Raw genomic sequence first — 23,329 nt, forward strand, 5'->3', positions numbered from 1 at the left:
TGCAAAGCCCACCCATGACACACATGTTGACACCATGAAGGCACGCGGTTGGCATTTTGATGGCTCACTGTAGGCTCTTGATGGCGCGACGAAAGAGTCACCTGTGACAATAAGGCAATAAAATGAAACTGAAATTTGATGGGAGCTCCATTGGAAACTCATGACTATCAGGCATAGGACGAATAATCAAAAATTCTGAAATGAGGATATTGGCCATGTTCTTAGGACAGATTGGAATAAGGAATTTGTTGAAGGCTGAACTCTTGGCATTACTACAAGGTTTGAAGCTAGCTAAATAGATGGAATACAGGCATATTGAAGTGGAAGGGGATTCAAAAGTGGTCATTTACTAGACTACAAATAACAGTCATACCCCATGGACATTTAAACATGTGATTAGGGAAGTGGAAAAGATTGCAAAGGTGATTGAGGCTGAATTCAAATAGGTTTAAATGATTGCAAACGGGCTAGCTGATTATCTAACAAAACAAGGGACATTGAGACATCAACTATTTTGGGTTGCACTATATAATGAGGGACAGAAAAGAGGGTTCAAATGGGATCATCACTCCCATCACCAAGTTGTATAAACTATTTTGGGTCTAGCTGGTCCCAGCCTAGACCCGACCTGTTGACAGTCCTAGGATTCTATGGTATTGGTATGAATGGTTGAGCAATGCGATTTAGAAGTTAGACTACTTCTCTAGTCATTATATCCTTCGGGAAGGTGATCAAGTAGTGGACGGACTTGCAAATTGGGCTTGTTCCATTCTAATTTTATTTTTTATCATGAATACCAACTTCGAGTAGACATTCAGCGCCAGGTTATTTCGGATGAATTGGGTCTTCCTTATCTCAGGCTGGGTTGATTTGGGGTTATTAGGGGTCAATTTCCTCTTGTATGTTCATGTATATATCACCAATTGTTTATTGACCCCTATTGTATATAGATTTTCTCGAGGGATAAGGTATTCACGCCCCACCCCCCTTATAGGTTTTTTTCCTTGATTATTAATAAAATTTTACTGGTCAGGTTGACAATTGACGTACCAACAAATTTCACAACAAGAATGACCCTCTTTTGGACCTTGGTGCCAGTTTCATGTATCAAAATGTATGGAAGTGTATCAAATTCTATAGGGGTGTACAATCAGTCGGTTCAATTAGAACCAATGACCTAACCAACTATTCAGTTTTACCATCTTTCCCAACTAAACCAAATTGAACTAGAGTTTAGAACCAAACCGAATTCAGTTTGATTTTTGGTTCGGTTTTAATAATTAATAATTAATTAATTATTAGACTTTAGTATAGGTTTTAATAATTAGTCTAGGTCTTAATGAACAAATAATACAACTACAACTACACTCATTTAATGAACAATTTAATGACTAATTATTAAAACAACAGCACCCATTCTTCACACCAACAAATGAATAATTAATAATTAGTTATGTTTTAATACCTTAGTTGTTTAGAGTCTCTAGACAATTAATTAACTATTTTTAATTAAAATCTAGAATAGGCCTAAAGCCGTAAAGCACAATGGGGAATTGAGAATTGGCCATTGGAAAGGATAATAAGTATAAAGTTTTAAATAGAATATTATATATTTAATAGACTTAATTAGATACAACCACTAGTTCGGTTTTCAATTCGGTTCAGTTGAAAATCTCAACCAAACCGAACCGAAACTGAAAATCGAGTTTTCAGAAAAACAAAAACCGAACCAAACCGACATCCAAATTAACCGAATGAAACTAGCTTATTCGGTTTGGTTTGGTTCGGTTTTCAGTTTATCATCCGAATTTGAACACCCCTAAAATTCTATGCATAAAAGAGATGGTTTTACGTCTATCCCTTTCGTCCAACTTTCGCATATTATAAATTATAATAGTTCTATTTGTACAAATATCTATTTTATCTTATAATCTATTTATTTATTAATAAGTCAACATTCAAAATTGTATATATTTAAAATGCCCTTGCCCTTTACCTAATTTTCTATTCTATTCTTTGTTTGCATCCCAATTGGTTAGGACTTTCACATACCCACAAATATCCATTTAAAATTCTATCCTTATAAGCTATTATGTTCAAACTTTTATATTTTTAAAATATCTTTGTTATTTATATAATTTCTTTTTTTTATCCTTTTTCTTGCTTAAATCCCAATTTTAAACATTTATGTCTAAAAATACCATTATTATTTGCATAATCTCCTATTCTATCCTTAACTCTTTGTTATCTTATATATATACACTAAGGTAGAACATGCCATGTCAGATGGCCTCTCCTTGCTCTATTACCCCAACCGAGCACTTCTAGAGGGGGGTTCAAAATTGCCTTTAGAAGTCCATGAAGTTTCCACCTCAGCATGGTTTATTTCCTTTTTTCCTCTCATTTTTATTAGGAAACTACCTATCCCCCACTTTCTCCTAAATTATCTCTAATTCCTATTTATCATCTTCCCCACTTTTCAACTATATCTATCTAAAGAAAGTTACAATTAAAAAATTTAACAATTATTTAAATATTTTAATGAAATTATGTAAAAACTTCAAAATATGTATTAAAAGCACCAAAAATAATTATAATAAATATAATAATATTCATATTAATAATAATTTTATATTTTTATGAAATTCATAACGAAATTATGTAATACCAATATGAATTATAATTTTATGGATTATTCAATTTAATAACTAAATAATATTCTAAAAATATAACAAAATATTTAAATATTATTGAAATAATAAAAATTAAAATTAGAAAATAAAATATTACTTAAATATTTCAATAACTAAATATTTTAAATTGTTAAAATAATGAAATTATGTAAATTAATAATAATTTTATATTTTACAAAATTAATAACAAAATTATGTAATAATAGTATAAGTTATAATTTTATGGATTACAAAATTTAATAAATAATTAACATTTTAAAATTTAAATAATTAAATAATATTGTAAATAAATAATTTTTAAATACTTTAAATATCAAAAAATTAATAACTAAACCATATTTTATATATTTTTTCAAAAACAAAAAAATATTAAATAACGAAATCATGTTATAACTTAAAAAAAATTATCAAAACACAAAAATAATTAAAATAGATTTAATAATATTTTATAATAAGAATATAAAATATAAATAATTTAAAAAATAACTAAATAATATTATAACTAACTAATTTTTAAATGTTTTAAATATCACAAAATTTAATACTAAATCATATTTTAAACATTATTTAAAAAAAATAAAAAAATAGATTGAATAATGAAATTATGTAATAACTTTAAAAGTTTATCAAAGACACAAAGTTAATTATAATAGATTTAATAACATGCGATAATAAGAATATAAAATATAAATAATTGAAAAATTTTATATATTATTGAAATAGTGAAAGTAGATTAAATAACTTAGTGGTATTGAAGCTTTATTAGTTATTTATTGTATTTTTGCTTTAAATTTTCAATAATTATTGGATATTAGACTATCAATTTAGCTAAAATTAGGCATGTTCACTAGGCAGTTCTATTTGGTTGTAGATTGTTTGTCCAACCAAATTGATCTGGTCGGGTTGAGGAGTTGGTCACTTGAAACTAACCAACCATTGGTGAAAACTGGCCACTCGAGTTGTATCGATTAATATTTTAAAAACCAACCCATTTTTGCAATAGGGTCGTGGTCACCAGTTCAACCGCCTTGGTCAAATGGGTTAGACCGTTCCATGGCAAAACTTTATATATTTAAATAAATAAATATATATATATATATATATATATACATATCTAAATGTGCATATATGTGTGCAAATAAATATTTTATCAATAAATAGTGTATAATTATGTTTTATATATAATATATGTAGTATTTTATATTTTATTTATATTTTTAATTCAATTTTAATTTTGTCTATAAAAATGTTAAAAATTGTGATTTGAGGACAAAAACGGTTTTCTTTTCACAAACAATAGCAGGAAAAGGCACCCACGGCACCATAGGACACATAAATCTTGAAAAGTTACCCAAAAAAAAAATCACCTTAATTGGACATCAGAGTGGAAATGGCATCCGAAAGTTTGCACATGCATTAAGTATGCAACCTGTAACCCAATGATCAAGTCGAATGGATCAACAGTTGAACCCTCCAAGTCGGGTGGTTTTTTACTAAGTCAACGATTTTTTACTGAATGGCAAGTTTCAATAGAACTAGACCCAAAATCAAGGTTGGATGATGGTTCAAACGATTCAACTAGTCAGGTTAATGGCGGGTTGAAAACATTAGTATCAATTTGGGCTGGTTTTCAGTTTGGTTGGTTGGTTCAAAAGATTTAAACTTAAAAAATTAAATTACATTTAAAAAAAATACAATGATATTATTAAAAGAATAAATTTAAAATTTTAAGTTTACGATATAAAATATCTTAGACTAAGAAATATGAGAATTTTCACACTTTCCTATATTAAAAAATTATATTTGAAATATAAAATAGGATAAATTTCTTAAACTACCCTTATGATTTAGCTAATTGATTAAACACCATCACGTAACTGTTATAACTTTCAAAAATACCTCATTTACCCTTTTATGTTCGAAATTGCCCTTTTCGTTTGGGAGAGATGATTCAGTTGGCTTCCGACGGATATGTAAACACTAAACAGTAAACCAGGTCACTTGCCACTCCTCTGCTCTCCTCTCGTCACTCTATTCTTCGTTGAAGACGATGAACAGTAACCGTCCAGATCAAAGGATTTCTCGATCATGTGTGCCCCACTACACCTTGCCAACAATAAAGGGGGCTTGTGGTTCTTCAGGTACTGTAAAAATGTGTTCTGGTCTTGATGGGATTCAGCACATTTAAGAGAAGACACGAGAACATCAGAGATTGGTGGTTCGAGTATAGGGGAGAGGTTTTATGCCATCGAATCGGAACTTACAAAGCAACAATTTCTCAACCTCTTTGGCAAGATTCTAGATTGGGTTCCTAGAGAACCTATATTTCTTGGACACCGACAATAAGATCTTTGGGGGCGTCCCAACGAATTTCCCAGGGTCCTTGATTGAGCTTTCAATGAGATACAACTATCTAGGACATTTTTTTGGCAAAGCTTGATTTTCTTATCGTTCTCGCCCTTATTGTGCAGCAACCCGGACTTCTGCTCTAGAACTTCAATCCTCTGGTCCAAAGGCAATCAGGATATGGATCTCGTCTTTGAGAAAAGTCGCATGAACGGGCTTTTCTTGGCATCTAAGGTTGATTTTTCAATGATTTACAGCGACCCTGTCTCTACCACTTCTTCGATTAGTGGATGGGGCCAATAATGGAGAAGATAAGGCTCTGCAAGTAATCGCTGCTCGCTCGAGACGGAGGTGTTTTGCCTACAAGAGATTAAGACGGAGGTGTTTCCTTGCTCGTTGCCCCAACTCATATTCTGCGACGCTCAATTATTGCTCAGATATAGCCAAACCTTCGGGCCCATAGACCGTTGGGGGCAAGTTGGACTTGAGCTTGGCTCGGACAAGTTAACACCTGAGAGGAAAAGGACCTCCCTTAGAGGGAAGAATGCCTCAGAGAACTTAAAACCTGTAGATAATTTGCATCTTACAGATCAGAGCAACCAAATGGCCTTTTAACACTTCGGAATCGCCTGCCAAACCCGAACTGAAGACTCATCCCGTCGGTTGATTTACAGAGTTTCAGAATCTACTGCAAAAACTAGACCGAAGACAATCATGTTGCAGGGTTTGGACACCATTGCAAAACTGGCGGAATTTCCCATTCAAGTTAAGGATAAAATGGGCATTTCAGCCCTTCCATCAATATTTTAAGGGCAATGGTTATTTACCAAAACAGTAGGAATAACGTTAGACAATAGTCAAACAATAGGGGTATACTTAGTCAATTAACTAAATCATAAGGGTAATTTAAGAAATTTACCCTATAAGATATTAATATATACTAATAAGATTCAATTTTGATCAATTTACTAATGACCAAACTGAAACTAACCTGACTTGATTGGATTGGGAAATTACTGAACCAAAACTGACTCAAAATACTAAGAAGTAGCCAACTCAGGTGGGAGTGGGGACCTGGAAATTGATATTTTGTGTCAAGCACATACCCATCAAACCTTGTCAATTTGGCCTGTTCTATAAGCAAAACAAGGTAGGGTCTAACATCCTCTGGGGCGGGAGGGGGGGAGGGGGACCTGGAAATTGATATTTTGTTTTTTCCTGAATCAAAGATATTTTTTATTACATTTTTTACATTAGTTCAGTGCTTAATATGCAAATGGCTTATTACGTTTTTACCACAAAGACATCTAAATAATACAACGCATAATGATAGTTTAAGCACAAATCTTCCTATTAGTAAGAAGTCCTGCATACACTATCAAATAGCAACTTCAAACTCAAGAGGCCAGGACTACTGAGTATTAAAGTGCAAACATGAAAATACTGAAAAAAAAAAAAGACAGGACTAATAAACACAGACAACTCAAACTATTGAGCATCCAAGTCCTCAAACTAGCACCCTGGAATATGTTTATAGTTATTTGTATTTATAATTCATACATTAATATGTAAGGTAGGCCCCATTTAAGACGCAAGCTTACTTGCAACATTGCAGCAAAGCTGCTTCACTAACCCAAACTGTTCATCATTGAGTGAGAAAGCACCCAAACGCTTTAGCACATCCTCCTCAGTGGCTTCGTCATAACCAGACCTCGCCTTAAACACAACATGACCTGCACACTCCCAAGCAGAAAGGCTGCCACTGGTTTCCAACGTGTGCAGCTGTATTTTATCCAATCCACAAGTCACTATTTAAATAAAACACTCTGGAAAATCTAATTAAGGGGGTACTTGCCAATATTTATGGTTCCATTTCTAAGACAAACCATGGGAACAACAAAATCTCAAGCTTCAGTTTATAAAGGCTAGGCTGCTTTACCTGAGGAAACAGGAACACTTTTGTGCCATAATCAGACATCAACAGACTATATGGAATCTCCTGCTCCTGCAAACTGGAGCAAATCTCTGCAACCACCTTGATCAGGGATTTCAAAGTACCAGTGCCCTTGACTGAGAGAACCTTAACAGGATAATTCAAAATTTCTTGGATATGCATGCCTCTCTCTTGCCAAGGACCACATAAAGTAACAACTGGCATAAGCTCCACGGGCAAGGGATTTGAAAAGTAACAAGCCTACAGTACAAGGGGAGAACATGAGATTTTCATTATAGCTGGCTAGAAGCCTATCTATAATATGGAACTTCATGTTTTTCAGAAACATAGAGAAATCTCGGTAATTATTATACATGATCTCTCATATTTTATGAGAATGCAGTTATACATGGGTAAGTAGCCAAACCTTGGATCCCCACATTCGATGAAACATAAGCTAATTCATTATATAGTATTTGCATTGGTCTTTTGACAAGAAACAAATTACATCATCCTACATAACAATACCTAATAAGTGGAACAAATACTTGCTTACATGCTCTACTTGGCTTCTAGAGTTAACTGAATTGAATGATTTGGGACTTTCTAAAGAGAGCGGGAACTCATAGGCATGCCCCAAAAGGCTTTTTTTTCAAGCAATGAGGTATTGCAGTTTAGAAGGTGGAACAAAGGGTTAAACTTGTTCAACTACCTTGTCCCCTCCCATTTGGTTTACTTCATGTTAGCCTTTTAACAGATTGACATCCAGGTTCAGAATTTTAAGTCTCCACAGGAAGAATGCCTTAACTGATAGAATCTGTTTTGCAAGTGTATCAGAAAAAAAAAGATAAAATAGTATGTTTCTTTTATTTTTATCAACATAGAAATCAGATAAAATGGTATGTTTTATCAACGTAGTGAGTTATTACAGATTGAGGATAGATAGTTTGGATGTACAAAAGGCGTGTGCTTCATTTCCTGTTCAGGCAGGCTCATAAAGAATGTCAGCTGAATCTGATTTTAATGCCACAATTGGTATTTCATTGGATCTTAAAAGCTCTTTGGAAGCAAACATCTAAAGACAGAGAATGAATAAATGGAAACTTTTCATTGTTCCTATCAAATAGAAGAAACATTTTCAACTTTTAATCTAGCCCATTAATTGAAAAATAATTGAAAAATAAGAACACGTTTTAGACTGATCAATTCTCACATTTTACTTTTTTTATGCTCCATATGCCTCTTTGCTCACCCAAGAACTAACATCCCTCAACAAAGATAAGTAGGTCATTAACCCAAATCATCTTTGTCTGCTTAATATCTGGTCAATAAATGATGTATATAAAAGTTTCTAAACCAAGCGACATACTGATAAAAAGCTAGCACCATTCCTTTAAAAGAACAACGGCCTCTATTTTTTCTTGTCTTCAATAAAACAAAAATTACCAACTTTAAATCAACAAGTTTAGCTACTTACACCATTATTTTTCCAGAGGAATTCTGCACAATGGCTCTTTTAAATGAAGTTTTAATATGCCCAGCAGATAGAGGGTACAAAATTGAATTGACAAAGCCCATCTAGAAGATTACTTGTTTAGATCGGTCAAGTCATCCCTACACATAGCTAACATAATCAAGAATTGGCTGATCTGATTAACACAGAAAAAAAAATGCAGAGGACTGATATAGATAATATTTTTGCTTATATCTCTTACACAAAATTAATGTTAATTTCGAAACTACATATGTTGTTTCTAGTATTTGGTTGCAGGTGGTCCCCTCTTTTTGTTGCAGCTCTGTTTGATGCTAGCTTTCTTAGACAACCGAGAAGAGAGGAAGGTTTTTGTGGAGAACCACTAGAGCAGCAACCTTGTGGATGGTTTGCGAAGAAAGGAACAATTATATTTTTCAAGGTTCTACAAAATCCAAGGAGAAACTAATAGAAAGCATCATTGTTTTCAAGGCACCAAGGCGAAGCCAGGGTAGTTTCCTAGGTTTCATCGTAATAAGCAGTAATCTTTAACTAAGGATGTGGGTGGCCTCAGAAGTGGAAATGTCGCTCTGGTTTGGGAAGATGAAAGTTGAAGATGGTGACGTGGTTGGTGGGGTTACATGTGGTGAGGCACGTGTATCTGAATACGCACTGGTGGGCGTAGACATGGAGACTGGCAAGGAAGCTGGGAAGACTTTGGAGGAGATGCTTCGAATTCCAGTGTCGAATGCATGAGGAGAAACGTATGATATTTATGAAAATGGAGGCTCACATGGGAAAGTAGAATGGGCAGGGGCTGAGTCGGCAAGTGAGTGGGGTCGAAAATGACTGAAATTAGATTAGGGATTCAAATCTGGTCTGGTTCAGTACAAGATCGATCCAGAAATTTCGGTTTTCAAAATACCAAGAAACTGATTCTCGGCTTGGCGTAGAAATTTTTTTTTAAATTTGGCCAGCAATTGTAACAGGTTCGGTCATGTTTAATTGAGTTTCCAACTCTTCCAACAAAATTCCTAATTTTTTGATAAAAAATTAGGAATTTTTTCCTTAAGCTCCTGTTGACAAGCACGTGAGAACATCTTCTTAGCAAACTCGTTGGGATTTTTGAACGAGTTGCTAATAAGAGCAAGGCTCCTTCCAACTCGTTCAGAGGGAACACCCAAATTACCCAATATCTTCTCCTCATTTGAACTGCCTCTACCCCTAATTGGGTCTAACACGGCCCTTTTTGTCTATTATTTCAGCATGAGTTAAGTGGCCCCCTTTTTGTCTTTTAACATCAATCTTATTTAACTTTAATTCCCCTCCCAAGTGACCCTCGAGCTTCCTCCTCACTTTTGACTATTCACTTCCCACATAAATCTCCTCTGATCAAATTTCCTCACCACCCAATCTTCTTCTTCCACGTATACCACCATTTGCCAGATCAGTGTCATCTTCAACCTCTTGCTGCAGCCTCCACAACGATGCTTCAGGTCCCATTGCTACCCACACCTTGTACCAAGCTCCATCAACAAAGACTTGGATTGATCAAGGAATCTGATCTGGCGTCACCCCTGTGATTCTTAGTTTCGTTATTCAAAGATCATTTACTTCAGCATCAATCAGAGCCGCGACTTTCATGGTCTATTTCTGTAGAGAAATCAACATGCTTCCCTACTATATAGATGATTCAGAATACTGGAGTTTCCATTTCAGAAATCCATGTGTAAGCAATCCCCAGTCAAACAACGAGTAGAATATATCAAAACACCAAGGAAGCCCTTTCCCCTTTAATATGATCTCATAAAATCTAGATGACTACTTAACAGCTCAATAAACTGAACCAAGTTCCAGAAAACAAAGACAACACCTAACACTAAAGGCTACATTTGGTTTATGGTGAGTCGAGGGATAAAAAGAAATACTCTTGAATATTCTTCCCTTCCCACATTTGGTTTGTGAGATGTCATGGAGATGGGATGGGGTAAAGCTGGGATTTAAGTTCTCAATCTTTGGGAAGTGGGGTCACACCATTTTGGCATGAAAAAGTGGGAAAGGAGCAGAAGTCTCATCTAACACTTGTCTAACGTAAAAGGAAAAGCACCTTCTTTGCAATATTTGTAAAACCAACCCAAAATGGAACCAATGTCCCATCCTGGTGATGGATTAGTGGTTCAACCATTTGGATCAAATGAGTCAACCCAAGATTTCATAAATAAATGAACATATAATACATAGCAAAACAAAAAAAAATTGTAGAAAAATTGGGTATATCTCCAATTTTATATATCCATCATATGAAACAAAAATAAGTTTGATAAATAAAACACCCTTCTTTTCAGGAATACACTCTTCTTTTCACCTATGGTACCAAAACACCCATGTATGCACTATGCAGACCGTAACATGTAATACACATTGGGTATGTCACTTGGTACTGCACAAAAACTAACAGGGTATACATTTTATGGAAGACTCTAAAATACATGAATGTTATAAACTTAATTAAACTTGGCAATATATACATAGGAAAACTGATAATAAGCTTTAACAAGTAAAAAGTAAAACATTAAGCATAAGAGCATGGTATCAGCACATTAAATAGATATAATAACTATAAACTTGTAGCGGTCTCTGATTAATTTTTACAAAATTCAGAAGTTAAACAGAACAATTTCAAAGGCAAGACTTACATTAACGGTGATAATTTTAGCAGCTTAGAAAAGAAAATATATAATACAAGGTTACCCTATTTACCTGGAAGTATAAACCACTAGCATATGACGGAGAGTAGTCAAAGGAAACACGAAAACAGCAATTGTTTATTTCAACAGCAACCCGAATCGCCATCTCTAATGATCTTGAATCCATGCACTGTGGGGGGCTGTTAATGCCACATGGTACCAGGAATACATGGCCGTACTCAACAGGATTGACCTTGAAAACATTCAGATAGAAACAGTGTATCAATGACCTTCAAAACAGAAGAAATCTACAGATCTCTGTTCTCAGCAATATACATGACAACTAATTTTTAATTGTCATGTAAGGCATTTCACATTTGCTATAACAATAGAAGTTACAATATATCAAAAAAAAAAAAAGTGTTCAAAAATCACTTTAAGCTTACATTAACAATAACCAGGGTAGCATCATTAGGAATTGTAGATGAATGAACAAACTCAGGATTTGTTTTCTCTCCACTTTTAACACAAAAGAGCAGTGCCTCCCTCTGCATTCTCATACAGTTAAATTTAAGATGGTCTTCTTTCTTGAAGAATTTACTTTCCTCGAGTTCTGGAAAAGGGTTCAAATATCCCTCATTGAACTGAGCAATAAACTTTTTCTTACCATCAATAACCTGCACTGGTCCTCAAACTTTTAGGCCACTTGCTCCATCTTCTAATTAAAAAGAAAATGGAATAAGATACACTACAAACTAAAAAGATCACCTTCATCTCACAGGTTGTAATGTCATATCTTAATAGACCTTTCCAGGTGCGGTCTTCCCACTGCAGGTAGAAGAATATTAAAGCTAAGAAACAAGATTTGACACTAACTTTTTGGGGTAGAAAATACTCTTATAAACATGCACCTGAGCAAGAAGAAGAGAATCCAATAAGCTTTGCTCTTCTGGAATGCATGAAAAATCCACTGGGATACCATTGTCCACAGCAGAGTGGCTACCCAACCAATAAAGAGGGACCTTGATGCCTGGCAAAATATTCACAACAAGTTTAAGAATAGAGCGAATCATTTGAATAAGTAATAGCCAGGACCAGTAGGTACACCAAATTAAAGTGTCATGTTGCGATCTTTAAAGACGGCATTTTAGGATCAACATGTTAGCAGTTGAGCAGAGATGTTTAGAAGTTGTTTTTTCTGTGTCACACAGAAAACAGAAGCCTCCCTCATTCTCTTAACTAATAGAACAAATTTAGTTCAACCATGTTCTGAGAATTCCTTCATTATCTTTATGCCATATGACTGACATTGCCTTCTTTTTGTTTTTTGATTGGAAACAGTAGCTTCATTAAAGCAAAGTTAAAGAAATAACATATTTAACTGTCAACCCCTGAAAGAGGGTGTTGAGCCCATTACAATCCTTTTTTACCGCGCTCTGCCCAGATTTGATTCTCCCTCATAATCCCTAGTTTAGCTAAGGTATCAGCTAGTCCATTAGCTGACCTTCTTGTCCACTTGAACGAAGCCCCAATCTCCCTTGTGATGCTGAAAATTTCCCTTATGACATGTCTATGTATCCAGGCTCCCCAACTGCCTGACTTCATCCAATTAATTAGGCTCAGTTTGGAAAGAGTAAAAATGCAAATATGTACAGCGTAAATACATAAAAAATAATACAAAATATAAGGTTTTGCACTTTACATATTTGCATTTGTACTCCTTCCAAGCTCAGCCTTAGCAATTTAGAGTCTCCTTCTATCTCTAGTTGGTGTAGCCCCAATTTAGAGTCACCTACTTCAATATGTCCCGAAAATATAGCAACAATTTTACCATTTCCATCTCTGAATACTCCCCCTTTACCCGAAGGTCCAGGGTTGCCTCTAGAGCTCCCATCAAAGTTCAACTTTATTCTGTGTTCTGTTGATGGGGACCACAGTTCCTGCACAATAGGCCTAAGGGAAGTTTTAGCTGCCACCTCACTCCAATTTCTGTATATGTCCTCAGCTGAGAAGTCCTTAAACAAATCAATCGATTTCAACCAGTGAATGGTCCTTCTTTCAACAGTTTCTTCCTTGGATTTCTCCACTCCATTAAAGATCCTGTTATCTCTTTCTTCCCAAACTAACCAGAGAATAGCTGCTCTTGTGGCTCTCTACATAATCTTCCATGCCATTTTGGTTGTCTGAAAAGAATTGGGTTAAATAGGCTCACCATGTCCAAGGGAGGGGTCCACCTGAGAGAGAACCAAGTCCAAATAAAAAGTACAAAAGGACAGGAGAGAAATAAGTGTGTAATCGTCTCACCAGAACCAAAGACCTGCAGACATGGGGTGAGAGGCAAAAATTTGGCCTCTTTTTTTCAAACACATCCAGAGTATTGATTTTTTGTCGTACCATCTCCCGGAAAAAAGCCCAAATTTTTGGAGGTACATGACTATATCATACCTCCTTTGAAGGAAAGTTCCCCACAAAATTTATTGACTGAAGAACATTATAGAAAGATGCAGAAGTGAACACACCAAGAATGGATGGTTTCCAAATTCTACTATCCGAACTAGATTGATCCAAAAAGGTCGACCCTAAAAGAGAAACAAGTTCATCCATCATCACATTTCCAACTCTCTTAGCCCTCTCCTCAATCCCAAGTCCCATGAATTATCAATAAAAACCGACGAGACCACTTTTCTTTTATTCTCTAAGAGTGAATAAATTGAAGATAACCTATCACTAAGGGGATTCTCTCCAACCCAAACATCTTCCCAAAATTGCACTTTGTTTCTTGCACAAGCATCAAATTTGAAGGAAGAATAGAAGGCAAAATACTATGAATAGCTTTCCAAGGAGAACAATGAGAAGGCAATCCGTGTAAGCGTATCACTCTTTGCCATAGTCTATCCTGTTCCATTGGCAATCTCCACAGACCTCCACCATCTCTACTTCTAGAAACCACCTACCACTTCACTAGGTGATCCTTCTTAATGCCCCCTAGTTCCCACAAGAAGTCCAACATACTCTGGTTGGTTTGCCATTGATATTCTGAAGGTAGATAGGAAATTCACAAGTAAATTATCCAATGTCGACTTAATGAAAGTTATCCTACTACCCCCCCCCAATGAAATGTAGTTTCTCTTCCAACTCGCCAATCGTTTGGTAAATCTTTCAATCATTGGGTACCAAAAGCTATTTGAATTTGGATGCCCTCCCAAAGGTAGCCCCAAGTATTGTAATGGCCATCCCCCCACTTCACACCCCAAAATCCTAGCTAGAAGATCCACCTCTTCACTCCCTAGATTCACTCCTGCCACACAGCTCTTGCCCCAATTTACTTTATAGTTGGATGTTCTCTCAAACTTATTAACAAGCCTCTTTAGATTTATAAGCTCTTTTGTTTTCCCTTCACAAAATAAAATGATGTCATCTACAAACTGTAGATGTGTGACCACCACTTCCCCTCTTCCAACTCTCCAAACCTTAAGTAAATTGTTAGCATCTACTCTTATAGTCATATCATTCAAAACATTAGCCACTAAAGTGAAAAGAAAAGGGGGCAAGGGAAAACCCCTAGCTACTCCAATCACCAGAGTTGAAAAATGGCATGAGGAGATGCATCCCTTCACCCATCTATACCATTTTGCTCCAAAGCCCTTTCAATTTAGAATTTCCTTAAGTAAAAAACTCCCTATCTACCATGTCATAAGCCTTTTCTAAATCCAGCTTGTAGATCAGCTCCTTTTGCTTTTCCCTTTTACTATACTCTACACAATCATTGGCAATGAAAATTTGATCCACAATTTCTCTCCTGGAAACAAAGGCCCCTTGATTTGATGATATAAGTGAAGGGAGTACACTTTGTATTCTGAGGGCCAATACCTTAGATATAATTTTATACATACTTCCCACCAAACTTATAGGTCTAAAGTCCTTCAGCTAAACTGCATCCCCTTTCTTTGGAATCAAAACAATGAACGTTGCATTTGCTCCTGAATTAAATTTTCCCCTCTCAAAGAATTATTCAAACATTTCCATTAAGTCACCCTTCAGCCTTCAGAACCTCCCAACAATCTTGATAGAATGCCATAGTAAAACCATCATGCCATGGGGCTTTAGATTGATCCATTGAAAAAGCTGCATTTTTCACTTCTTGAAAATCAAAATTCTTCTCCAAAGTATCCGATAGTTCCCTATTCCCAGCCCTCCATTCCAGATCCTCTAAACCTTCTCTTGAGCTTCTCAGACAATCATAATGTTTTGAAGTGATTCACAAAGGCTTGTGCTATGTCATAATCTCTTGTCAATATTTGTCCATTCCGTTCTAGCTTCAAAATTGAATTCTTTCTTTTTCTACCATTTGCCACCTGATGGAACTCATGTAAGTATCCTATGTCGTCCCCTTCCTTTAGCCACTTACATCTGGATTTCTATCTCCAGTTAACCTCCTCTTTTCTTAGAATTTCTTCTAGATCCTTTTTTTAACTTCCATCTTTCTTTCCTATCTTTCTAGACTCTTTCAGCCTCCAAACCATCCAACTCCTCTAGTTTACTGAGGATCTCTTGTTTCTTTTTCTCAATCTTCCCAAAAACCTCTTTATTCCAGATCCTGATTCTTGCTTTCAGCACCTGTAACTTCTTGTAGAATTTGTATCCCTTCCATCTATACTCTACTTGATCCTCCTCCCATCACTCCTTTACCTTTGGTAAAGAACCAGGGTGAAGTAGCCACATGTTCTCCAATCTGAAAGGGCAAAGACCACTTTCCACCCTCTCTTGGGCCAAGCTAATTGGGCAATGGTCTGAAAGAGGTCTTAGCAAGGCTGTGACTGCTAATCCCCTCTATTCCCTTTCCCAGTCATTTATGAAGAGGAACGTGTCTAATTTGCAACAAATGAGGACCTCTTGAAATTTGACCAAGTAAAATTTTCTTTTAGAATAGGTAGGTCCCTTAATCCAAAAGTTTCTACAAAGAGGCCAAACTTTCTCATACTTGATCTGATCCTATGGCCTAGGTTATTTGATTCACTCAAGAATCTTATTACATTAAAATCCCTCCGCAAACACCGAGGGCCATCCCATAAACCTCTAACTACTGCTAGTTCCTCCCAAAGTCCCTCCCTTTCCCTATAAGAGGTGGGACCATACACATTAGTTAATACCAATCCCCACCCATCTACCTTCCTCTCAGTTTTATGGACACCAAGTATTTCCCAATTATCTCCTCAACACACTCCAACTCTGCATTTTTCCACAACATTATGATTCCCCCTGAAGCTCCCCAAGACTATGAATAGGCCCAACTTTTGTCTCTAACTGACCAAATACTCCTCACCCATATTGCATCCAGCTTTGTTAGCTTAGACTCTTGAATTAAAACAATATCTAGCTTTTCTCTCCTCAACAAATCCCTAATTACCCCTCTTTTTCTTGAACATCCCGATCCTCTTACATTCCAACTTATCACCTCCATATTCAAGAACCAACTACTCACCCTAATCAAAAACCCTTCCACTCCCTACTTCTTCCTCTCCTTCCTTCCAACACTACCCTTATCATAATCTACCTCGCACTTGAGCCTTCTCACTTTACTTAGCTATTTCTTTCTCTTCTTTAATAGTCCACCTTCCTACTTACTAGACTGCTCTATCTTCTCCTTCCCCTTCTGTTTTCTCTCAGGGCCCTTGTTCTTTGTTTTCCTTTTACCTTTCTTACAGCAATCTTTGTCCTTTCACTAACCCTACCTCCCTCCTGATTTCTAGGACTTGGAGAGTCACACTCTTCATCCCTTTTACTCTTCTCAGCCAGCTCTTTGGCCACCCAGATTTCAAATAACTCCATAATCAATTCCCAAGTATTGCTCCCTAGTTCTCTGTCTACACTCTCCATTGACAGATCTCCAATCACCTTTGTTTCTTGCCCCTGATCACGCAGATAGGCAGACTGCAAGGTTGGGTTCATCTGACCTTAGGCACAACACACAGGAGTAGAAGGAACATTTACCACAAACCGCAGTCAAAACAGGGGTTCACTTCCTCTTGACAATTAGCTTTCACCTGTGGTTAATACCTTCAACATCATCCTCTGGGCAAATAGCTGGGGAACAAGGGCAGTCTGTAACTCTACTAGTATGTTTTGGGTTGACTTCGCAGGCCCTATAAAGTATAAACACCTTGTTTTTGGTCTCGATTTGGACACGGTTCTCCCCTGTTCTCTGACTTGGAGTTCACTTCACCAGACCTAGTACCTATTTTCCTTCGACTTTTCCAAACTGACCTAAGAACCAAGGATGTGAGGTAGAGAATTCTTCATCGAATAGCAGCCTCACACCTTCTTCTGCTCCTTTACCATCTGTGACTAGTACTTGCTTTGAACACTGCCGTATCTGGATCATTCAAAACTATTCACTTTTTCTGTGCTCTCTTGCTTGAGACTTATCCACCCAAAATCCACTGTCTCATCCCTATTCTTTTACCGATTATATCTTAGATTTGGCTTCTATGGACTGGTAGAACATGAAACCATTCTTGGCATCCAAGCAAACCTTGACCCATACTCCGCCTTCAAAAGTTCAACCCTTCTATTTGAGACTTTGTTTTGGGACGATGATACACCAGTATTTTGGTCCCTTGTCTTTCTATTCCTCTTACCAATCACGTGATCACTTAAGTATCACCTGACCTCAACTCTGGCCCCCGCCTATTCAGGCTTAAGTCTACTGGGCCTGGCCTTAATATATACCATGAGGCCCATCAAAGCCCCTTTTTACCACCCAGTTAGCCTGTCTACTTACCACACATGTCGTGGCTAGGCCAGCCCAATTGGAGGCCCACCAATTTTATCTCATCCCTTTCTACCACCTGTCACCACCCCTAAACCTACCATTTGATTTGGAGTCTACCACATCTTCATCCTTCATCCTTCGAATACTTTACCACCTGAGCATAAGATTTGAAAATAGTTGTTGTCTTTTGAATCGTTGTTTCGAAATTCCACACTCAGAGGTAATCTGGGTTGCGTATTTCCCGTTCCCAGCCTTCTCAGTATCCTTCTTTGTGAAACTTTCCATCTCCCTCTGTTTTCCCCCTTTCCAAGGTCACATCAAGGTCCTCTCTTGGCCACATCAGCATCATCTTCTCCATCCTGCCCTTCTACCACCGAGTTTCCACAGAGGTAGCAATCCACACCTTGTACGCCAGACCAACTAAGAAAATTTCTACGGATCTTAGGATAAATTTTGGCTTGCTCCACTCACCCTGATTGATGCTGCTCGAAGATTTGATGCATCCACAGGCATCAACTCTCCACCAGACACCTTTGCAATTCTGGTGAATATTTCATCTGACCACAAATGGAATGGCAACCCTAAAATTTTCATTTCAATACAGGTCGTTGGTTCTACAGATTTCTCATTGCAACTTGGCGACCATTGTCCTACCACTGCCAGCCCTTTCTTTGTTACTGCCGAGACAGATGCAAAATCCGACCAGGACTTGTGGCTAGACACCAGATCCTTCTGTCCATCGAAGGGGATTATCTGCATCGCTTCTGAAATCTCCAACACCTGTTGAATCTCTTCTTCCAGACTTTTCCAATCTGTTACTTCCTTGTTCATCTTGACTAATTTATTTTCCCAATCTTCTCTGGATTTATTCTCTGGATTTGATGCATCCGCATGCTCACTCTTGCATCTCCCTTCCAGCATCAACAACCCTTTTCTAATTCTACTACCTTCAGCGCCACTCTCTTCTTGTCCAAACTTCTTCCAGAACATACGTTTTTAGGCTCAATCTTCAGGAGTCTCCTCATCTCCTTGCTAGTGCGAAGTCCATCTCATTGCTTCTCTGATTATGCCTTCCAAAATGAAAAAACTCCAAGGTTTCTAAAATATCATTATTCCCTGAAGTTCCATTGTCAGCTTCACTTACTAGTTACTTCCACATTACTAAATCATTGCCTAAACAACTGGCATTGTTTCCTAGTATAATCTAAAATGTATTTTCCCCTGCAGGTAGAATTCCTTTTGTTTATATTAATTATTAAGAAAAATTCCTGATTAATACCCTATACGTTGGGCCTAGTGCCACTTTGGTCCCCAAACTTTAACAAGGCAACTCAGTACCCGAACTTTCAAAACGTGACAATCCAGTACCTGCTGTTAACTAGCTGTTACCCAGCCGTTAAGTGGCAATTGAAAAAGACACAAATGCCCTTTGAGTGTCATCTAATTTTCTTTATCAACCATCCAAACATTAACAAAAAAGTAACAGTCCCAAATCTTTGCCTCTTCTATTCAAGAAAGTTGGGGTTAGGGGTGGCCACGAGCAGAGCTCTTCACGAGCTACTCGACTCGATTTCAACCGAGCTTCAAGCCGAGGTCGAGCCCAATTTATAGGCTCGATTAATAAACGAGCCGAGCTCGAAAATATATATATGTGTGTGTATATATATTCGATATATATATATAAACTTATAGAAAATAATATATATAATAAAATTATTATAATTTTTTATTTTTATAAAATACTTTTTTCTCAAATCGACCTCGAACTTACAAGCTCTTGACTCGAGCTGAGCTCAAGCTCGAGCTCGAGCCTTGTACTACTTTGGCGAGTTGAGCTCAAGCCTCGTACTATTCAGCTCGAATCCACCCCTAGTTGGGGTCACCAGAATGCCCACACAAACGTGACCCCAACCTTCTTGAATGGAACAGGCAAGGATTTGGGACTGTTAATTTTTTTATCAACATTTAGATGGTTGATAAAGAAAATTAGATGACACTCGAAGAGCATTTGTGTCTTTTTCAAATACCAATTAACGGCTGGTTAACAACTAGTTAACAGCAGATACTAGATTATCACGTTTTAAAAGTTCGGGTACTGAATTGTTACATTTTAAAGTTTGGGGACCAAAGTGGCACTAGGCAGGCCCAAAGTATAAGGTACTAATCAAAAATTTTCCCTTTATATTACTTCAAAGTGATGGATGGGACGCTAGTGGCAAACCTCTATCATCACAACGTACCATGGAGATTTCTAAAGCTGCTATTGCCTTCTTTAATTATTGTTTTTATCTACAGAGGTGATAGGGTTTCTTTCTAGTATGCATTCATGCAGTCGTTACTGAATTCATAGAACAGACAGATCTAATGGTCCATTTGGATGGCAATAGTACCATCCACCAATCATATCAACTTTTATCTAAGGTTGCTATGTTTCTTCAAATCATTGATGGCAAGAAATGTCTTAGAAATTCTATCCGTTATCATGGAAGGGGCCCACCTTCCACAAGGGACATATAGCTGGCATATAATGTAGCTCCAAGCTCCAAAATCATGATTGACCACTTGGCAAAAAAAGGACAGCCCAAAGCAAAAGGCTCCCCTGCCAATGCAGAGTCTAGGGAGGGACAAATGTACACAGCCTTACCCTTGCACCTACAGAGAGGCTGTTTCCAAGATTTGAACCCCAGTCATTCAGGTTGCAATGGAGCAGCCCAACCATTACACCAAGGCCCACCCTCATGATTGACCATTTAATATAGCCCTTAAAAACAGCTTCAATTCCTATTATATCAAATCCTAATGGTATCAATTTAGTAAGGACAATCCATTTGCCATTGCAAGTTTCCCACTAAAATGTCAACATGGATATTCTTTCATAACAATTTCAATTAATATATGTATAGTTTTAGCATTAAAAATAGCAGAAAAATCTCTTCTAAAATATCTATGCTAATTAGCAATCCAATGACTCTCAACAATGAAAGTTTCTACATAATTTGATTTTCAAAAAATAAATTCACATTTAGATCTTGGACATGATGAAATAAAATTAAAAAAAAATAATAATAACAAAGATTAAAAAGTATAAGGTAATTAGCAAAATACCCCAGGAAAACTTTATCTAGCAAAAGGAAATCCTAACCAGGTCCTGTAGCTAACATTATGATAGAATTTTGTTTTAGCACATAACAACTTACATATATACCCTTAGCGTCTGTTTGGCATCGTTGCCGTTGCTCCAGAAAATGGTGCCACATCAGCACTATGCCAGAAAAAAAGTGCTCCAGGAAACATGCATTTGTTTGGAACCGTTTTTCCATAAAAAACGATGCTCCAAGCCACGCCTCGGAAATCAGGAAGACATGGCTTCGAGCAACGCCAAATTTGGCATTTCCTGGAGCTGCAGCTCGTTGCTGCCAACGGGACAGTGATGTGGCACTGGATAATGGGTACCCGTGCTGAAAACATTTCCTAGAGCATTGGTACCAAACAGAAAAAGTTGTTCCAGGAAACATCCTACCTGGCAGCAACATTGTAAAAAAAAAAAGGACACTGTTTTCTGAGAAAACGGTGTCTTTTAACCCACACATCTGCAGCATCGATGCCAAACATATACTTAGTCTAATATGTAAATTGACAACATAACAAGAATGAAAGCCAACCAACTCCACAATAATCCCCCCATGAAGAAGACTCACAATTTATCTTTACCACTCATGTAGAAGAAAATCAAAAAGAACTATTCATATAGCAAGAAGCACTACAGATTGCAAAATGATCTTAATACAAAATAAGGGGATCTAACCTTTCAGAGGAAGCCAGGGGCATTTGGGCTGCTCAGGAGCAGCAATATACTTCCACAAACAGAGATCGTCTTCAAATTGCTTGACTGTGACCATACTTACAGATAAAGCTTTTCTAATTCAAAACAAATAAATTGAAAAGAAATGGAGTCGAGGATGACGTCTCAGTACCCCCCACCAGCAAGGAAAGTCAGATCAGCCGGATGCCCACCAGCTGAAGGTAGGGCACCTCGACCACCGTGAAACGAAGGGGAAGCAATCAAGAACTTAGGGAAAGCTTGAAAGCATTCTTTTTCCCTTTTACGATTGTCAACAACACGTGTTACTTTTATTAGAGCCGTGATGAAATTACAGAAGCCAGCCCCAACCGGACCAGCAATTCCCCTTGGAGCCTGAAAAAATATTCAAAGAAACAACGAAATTTGATTGATTCAGTCCTCAAAAGAAAATGACAGATTCCCTCAATATAGAGAATCGGGATGGATTTTATCCAACAAGATAACACCAAGACTTTCTCCAGCAACAAAAAATCCGCATAGCAACAACACTGCAAACCAAACAACTGGGGCAGAAAGAAATTTAGTGCTTCAAAACTTTCATCAACCTACCTACTGAATAATTGGCATTTTAACAGTAATCTCTAAGCTTCTAGTCTTTATATAAAATTTCTACCTTAAAAAAAAATAGGAATAGAAACTACCATTCAGAACTTAAAAAGAAAAGAATATAACAAAGATAAAACTCAAAAGCAATCGCTTCTATATAACGCATAGTAATCCAAAATTCTTCAAATTTTACATTATAATCTCTACAGACCAGGCTGTAGGACCCCAAAGTTTTCCCTTACTCAAAGCAACAACAATATGGGGGAAAACTTCAATTAAAACGCAATTCTTCAACCAAGTCCAAAAAGAAACACGTAATTGATTCAATCCCCGAAAGCGAACAGCGATTTCGGATCATAACCAAGAAATACCTATTCTTTTAAGAATAGTTCCGATTAGAACCAGCACAAAGAAACGCAAAATATCGCAAAAAGTAAAACGAGATATACCCAATCTTTCAAACGAATTAGTTAATCGAGACGAAAACAGAAACAGAACAATTTAAAATAAAAGATAGTATAGATCGATCGAATCAGGATCAAGAAAATAAAGAATTTGCATCCACGCAAAGAGATATACCCAAGATATTCGCAGAATGCAGAGCAGGTCTTGGATGGCGGTCTCTATCTCGATCTCTCTCGCTCTTTGGCACTCTGACGTCTTCTGGTCTATGAGTCTTATCTATGTATAGGGTTCGCATCTGCCCCCCACGGCCCCACATACTTGCCCCTCAAAAACGTCCAAAAAAATCGGAATACGACGCGTGTCATGACACGCCCATTAAGCGAGACGCGAGCGGAACTCATTTCACGCCGTGAATGCACCTCCGTTAATTCCTCTCTTTGACCAAAAGCGTTTCTTCTGCATACTCCTACATTCTACTTCGAACTGAAATCTTTGGCGTCAGCCCCTTTTGTAATCCATTTATCAAATGAATTTGCTCATAATTCCCTTTGTAATGACTGTCATGTATTCTCTCATGAAATATTAAAGGATCTTTGTCAATATTCCGTCTCTCT

The 23,329-nt window shown here is 37.0% G+C and overlaps 1 protein-coding gene across 4 annotated transcripts; it reads right to left on the reverse strand.

The window, feature by feature from the left end:
* Positions 1–6,366: 6,366 nt before the first annotated feature.
* Positions 6,367–23,041, reverse strand: LOC104588921 (GDP-L-galactose phosphorylase 1-like). Of its 4 annotated transcripts, none has more exons than XM_010247045.2 (8): positions 22,890–23,041; positions 21,708–22,097; positions 12,042–12,160; positions 11,899–11,958; positions 11,577–11,807; positions 11,204–11,383; positions 6,979–7,233; positions 6,367–6,821 (listed from the first exon to the last, which is right to left on the reverse strand). In XM_010247045.2, the coding sequence occupies exons 2-8, from the start codon at positions 21,799–21,801 to the stop codon at positions 6,624–6,626; spliced, it is 1,137 nt and encodes a 378-aa protein (XP_010245347.1). In that variant the 5' UTR covers positions 21,802–22,097; positions 22,890–23,041; the 3' UTR covers positions 6,367–6,623. The 4 variants fall into 4 exon arrangements, with proteins under 4 accessions (XP_010245347.1, XP_019051770.1, XP_088756399.1 ...); XM_019196225.2 differs by having other exon boundaries at positions 22,760–22,902; XM_088900273.1 differs by lacking the exon at positions 21,708–22,097 and having other exon boundaries at positions 22,890–23,025.
* Between the last annotated feature and the right edge of the window lie 288 nt (positions 23,042–23,329).

Source organism: Nelumbo nucifera, chromosome 3 (genome assembly GCF_055504915.1).
Source record: "Nelumbo nucifera cultivar China Antique chromosome 3, China Antique-T2T, whole genome shotgun sequence".
Taxonomy (NCBI): Eukaryota; Viridiplantae; Streptophyta; class Magnoliopsida; order Proteales; family Nelumbonaceae; genus Nelumbo; species Nelumbo nucifera.

Coding starts and splice junctions, on each gene's coding strand:
- LOC104588921 (XM_088900273.1), bottom strand. CDS start 23,010: ATGCGAACCCTATACATAGATAAGACTCATAGACCAGAAGACGTCAGA. Junction 11,808..11,898: donor TTACAACCTGTGAGATGAAG/GTGATCTTTTTA, acceptor GGACCAGTGCAG/GTTATTGATGGTAAGAAAAA. Junction 7,234..11,203: donor CTAGTGGTTTATACTTCCAG/GTAAATAGGGTA, acceptor CTTGTACTGTAG/GCTTGTTACTTTTCAAATCC.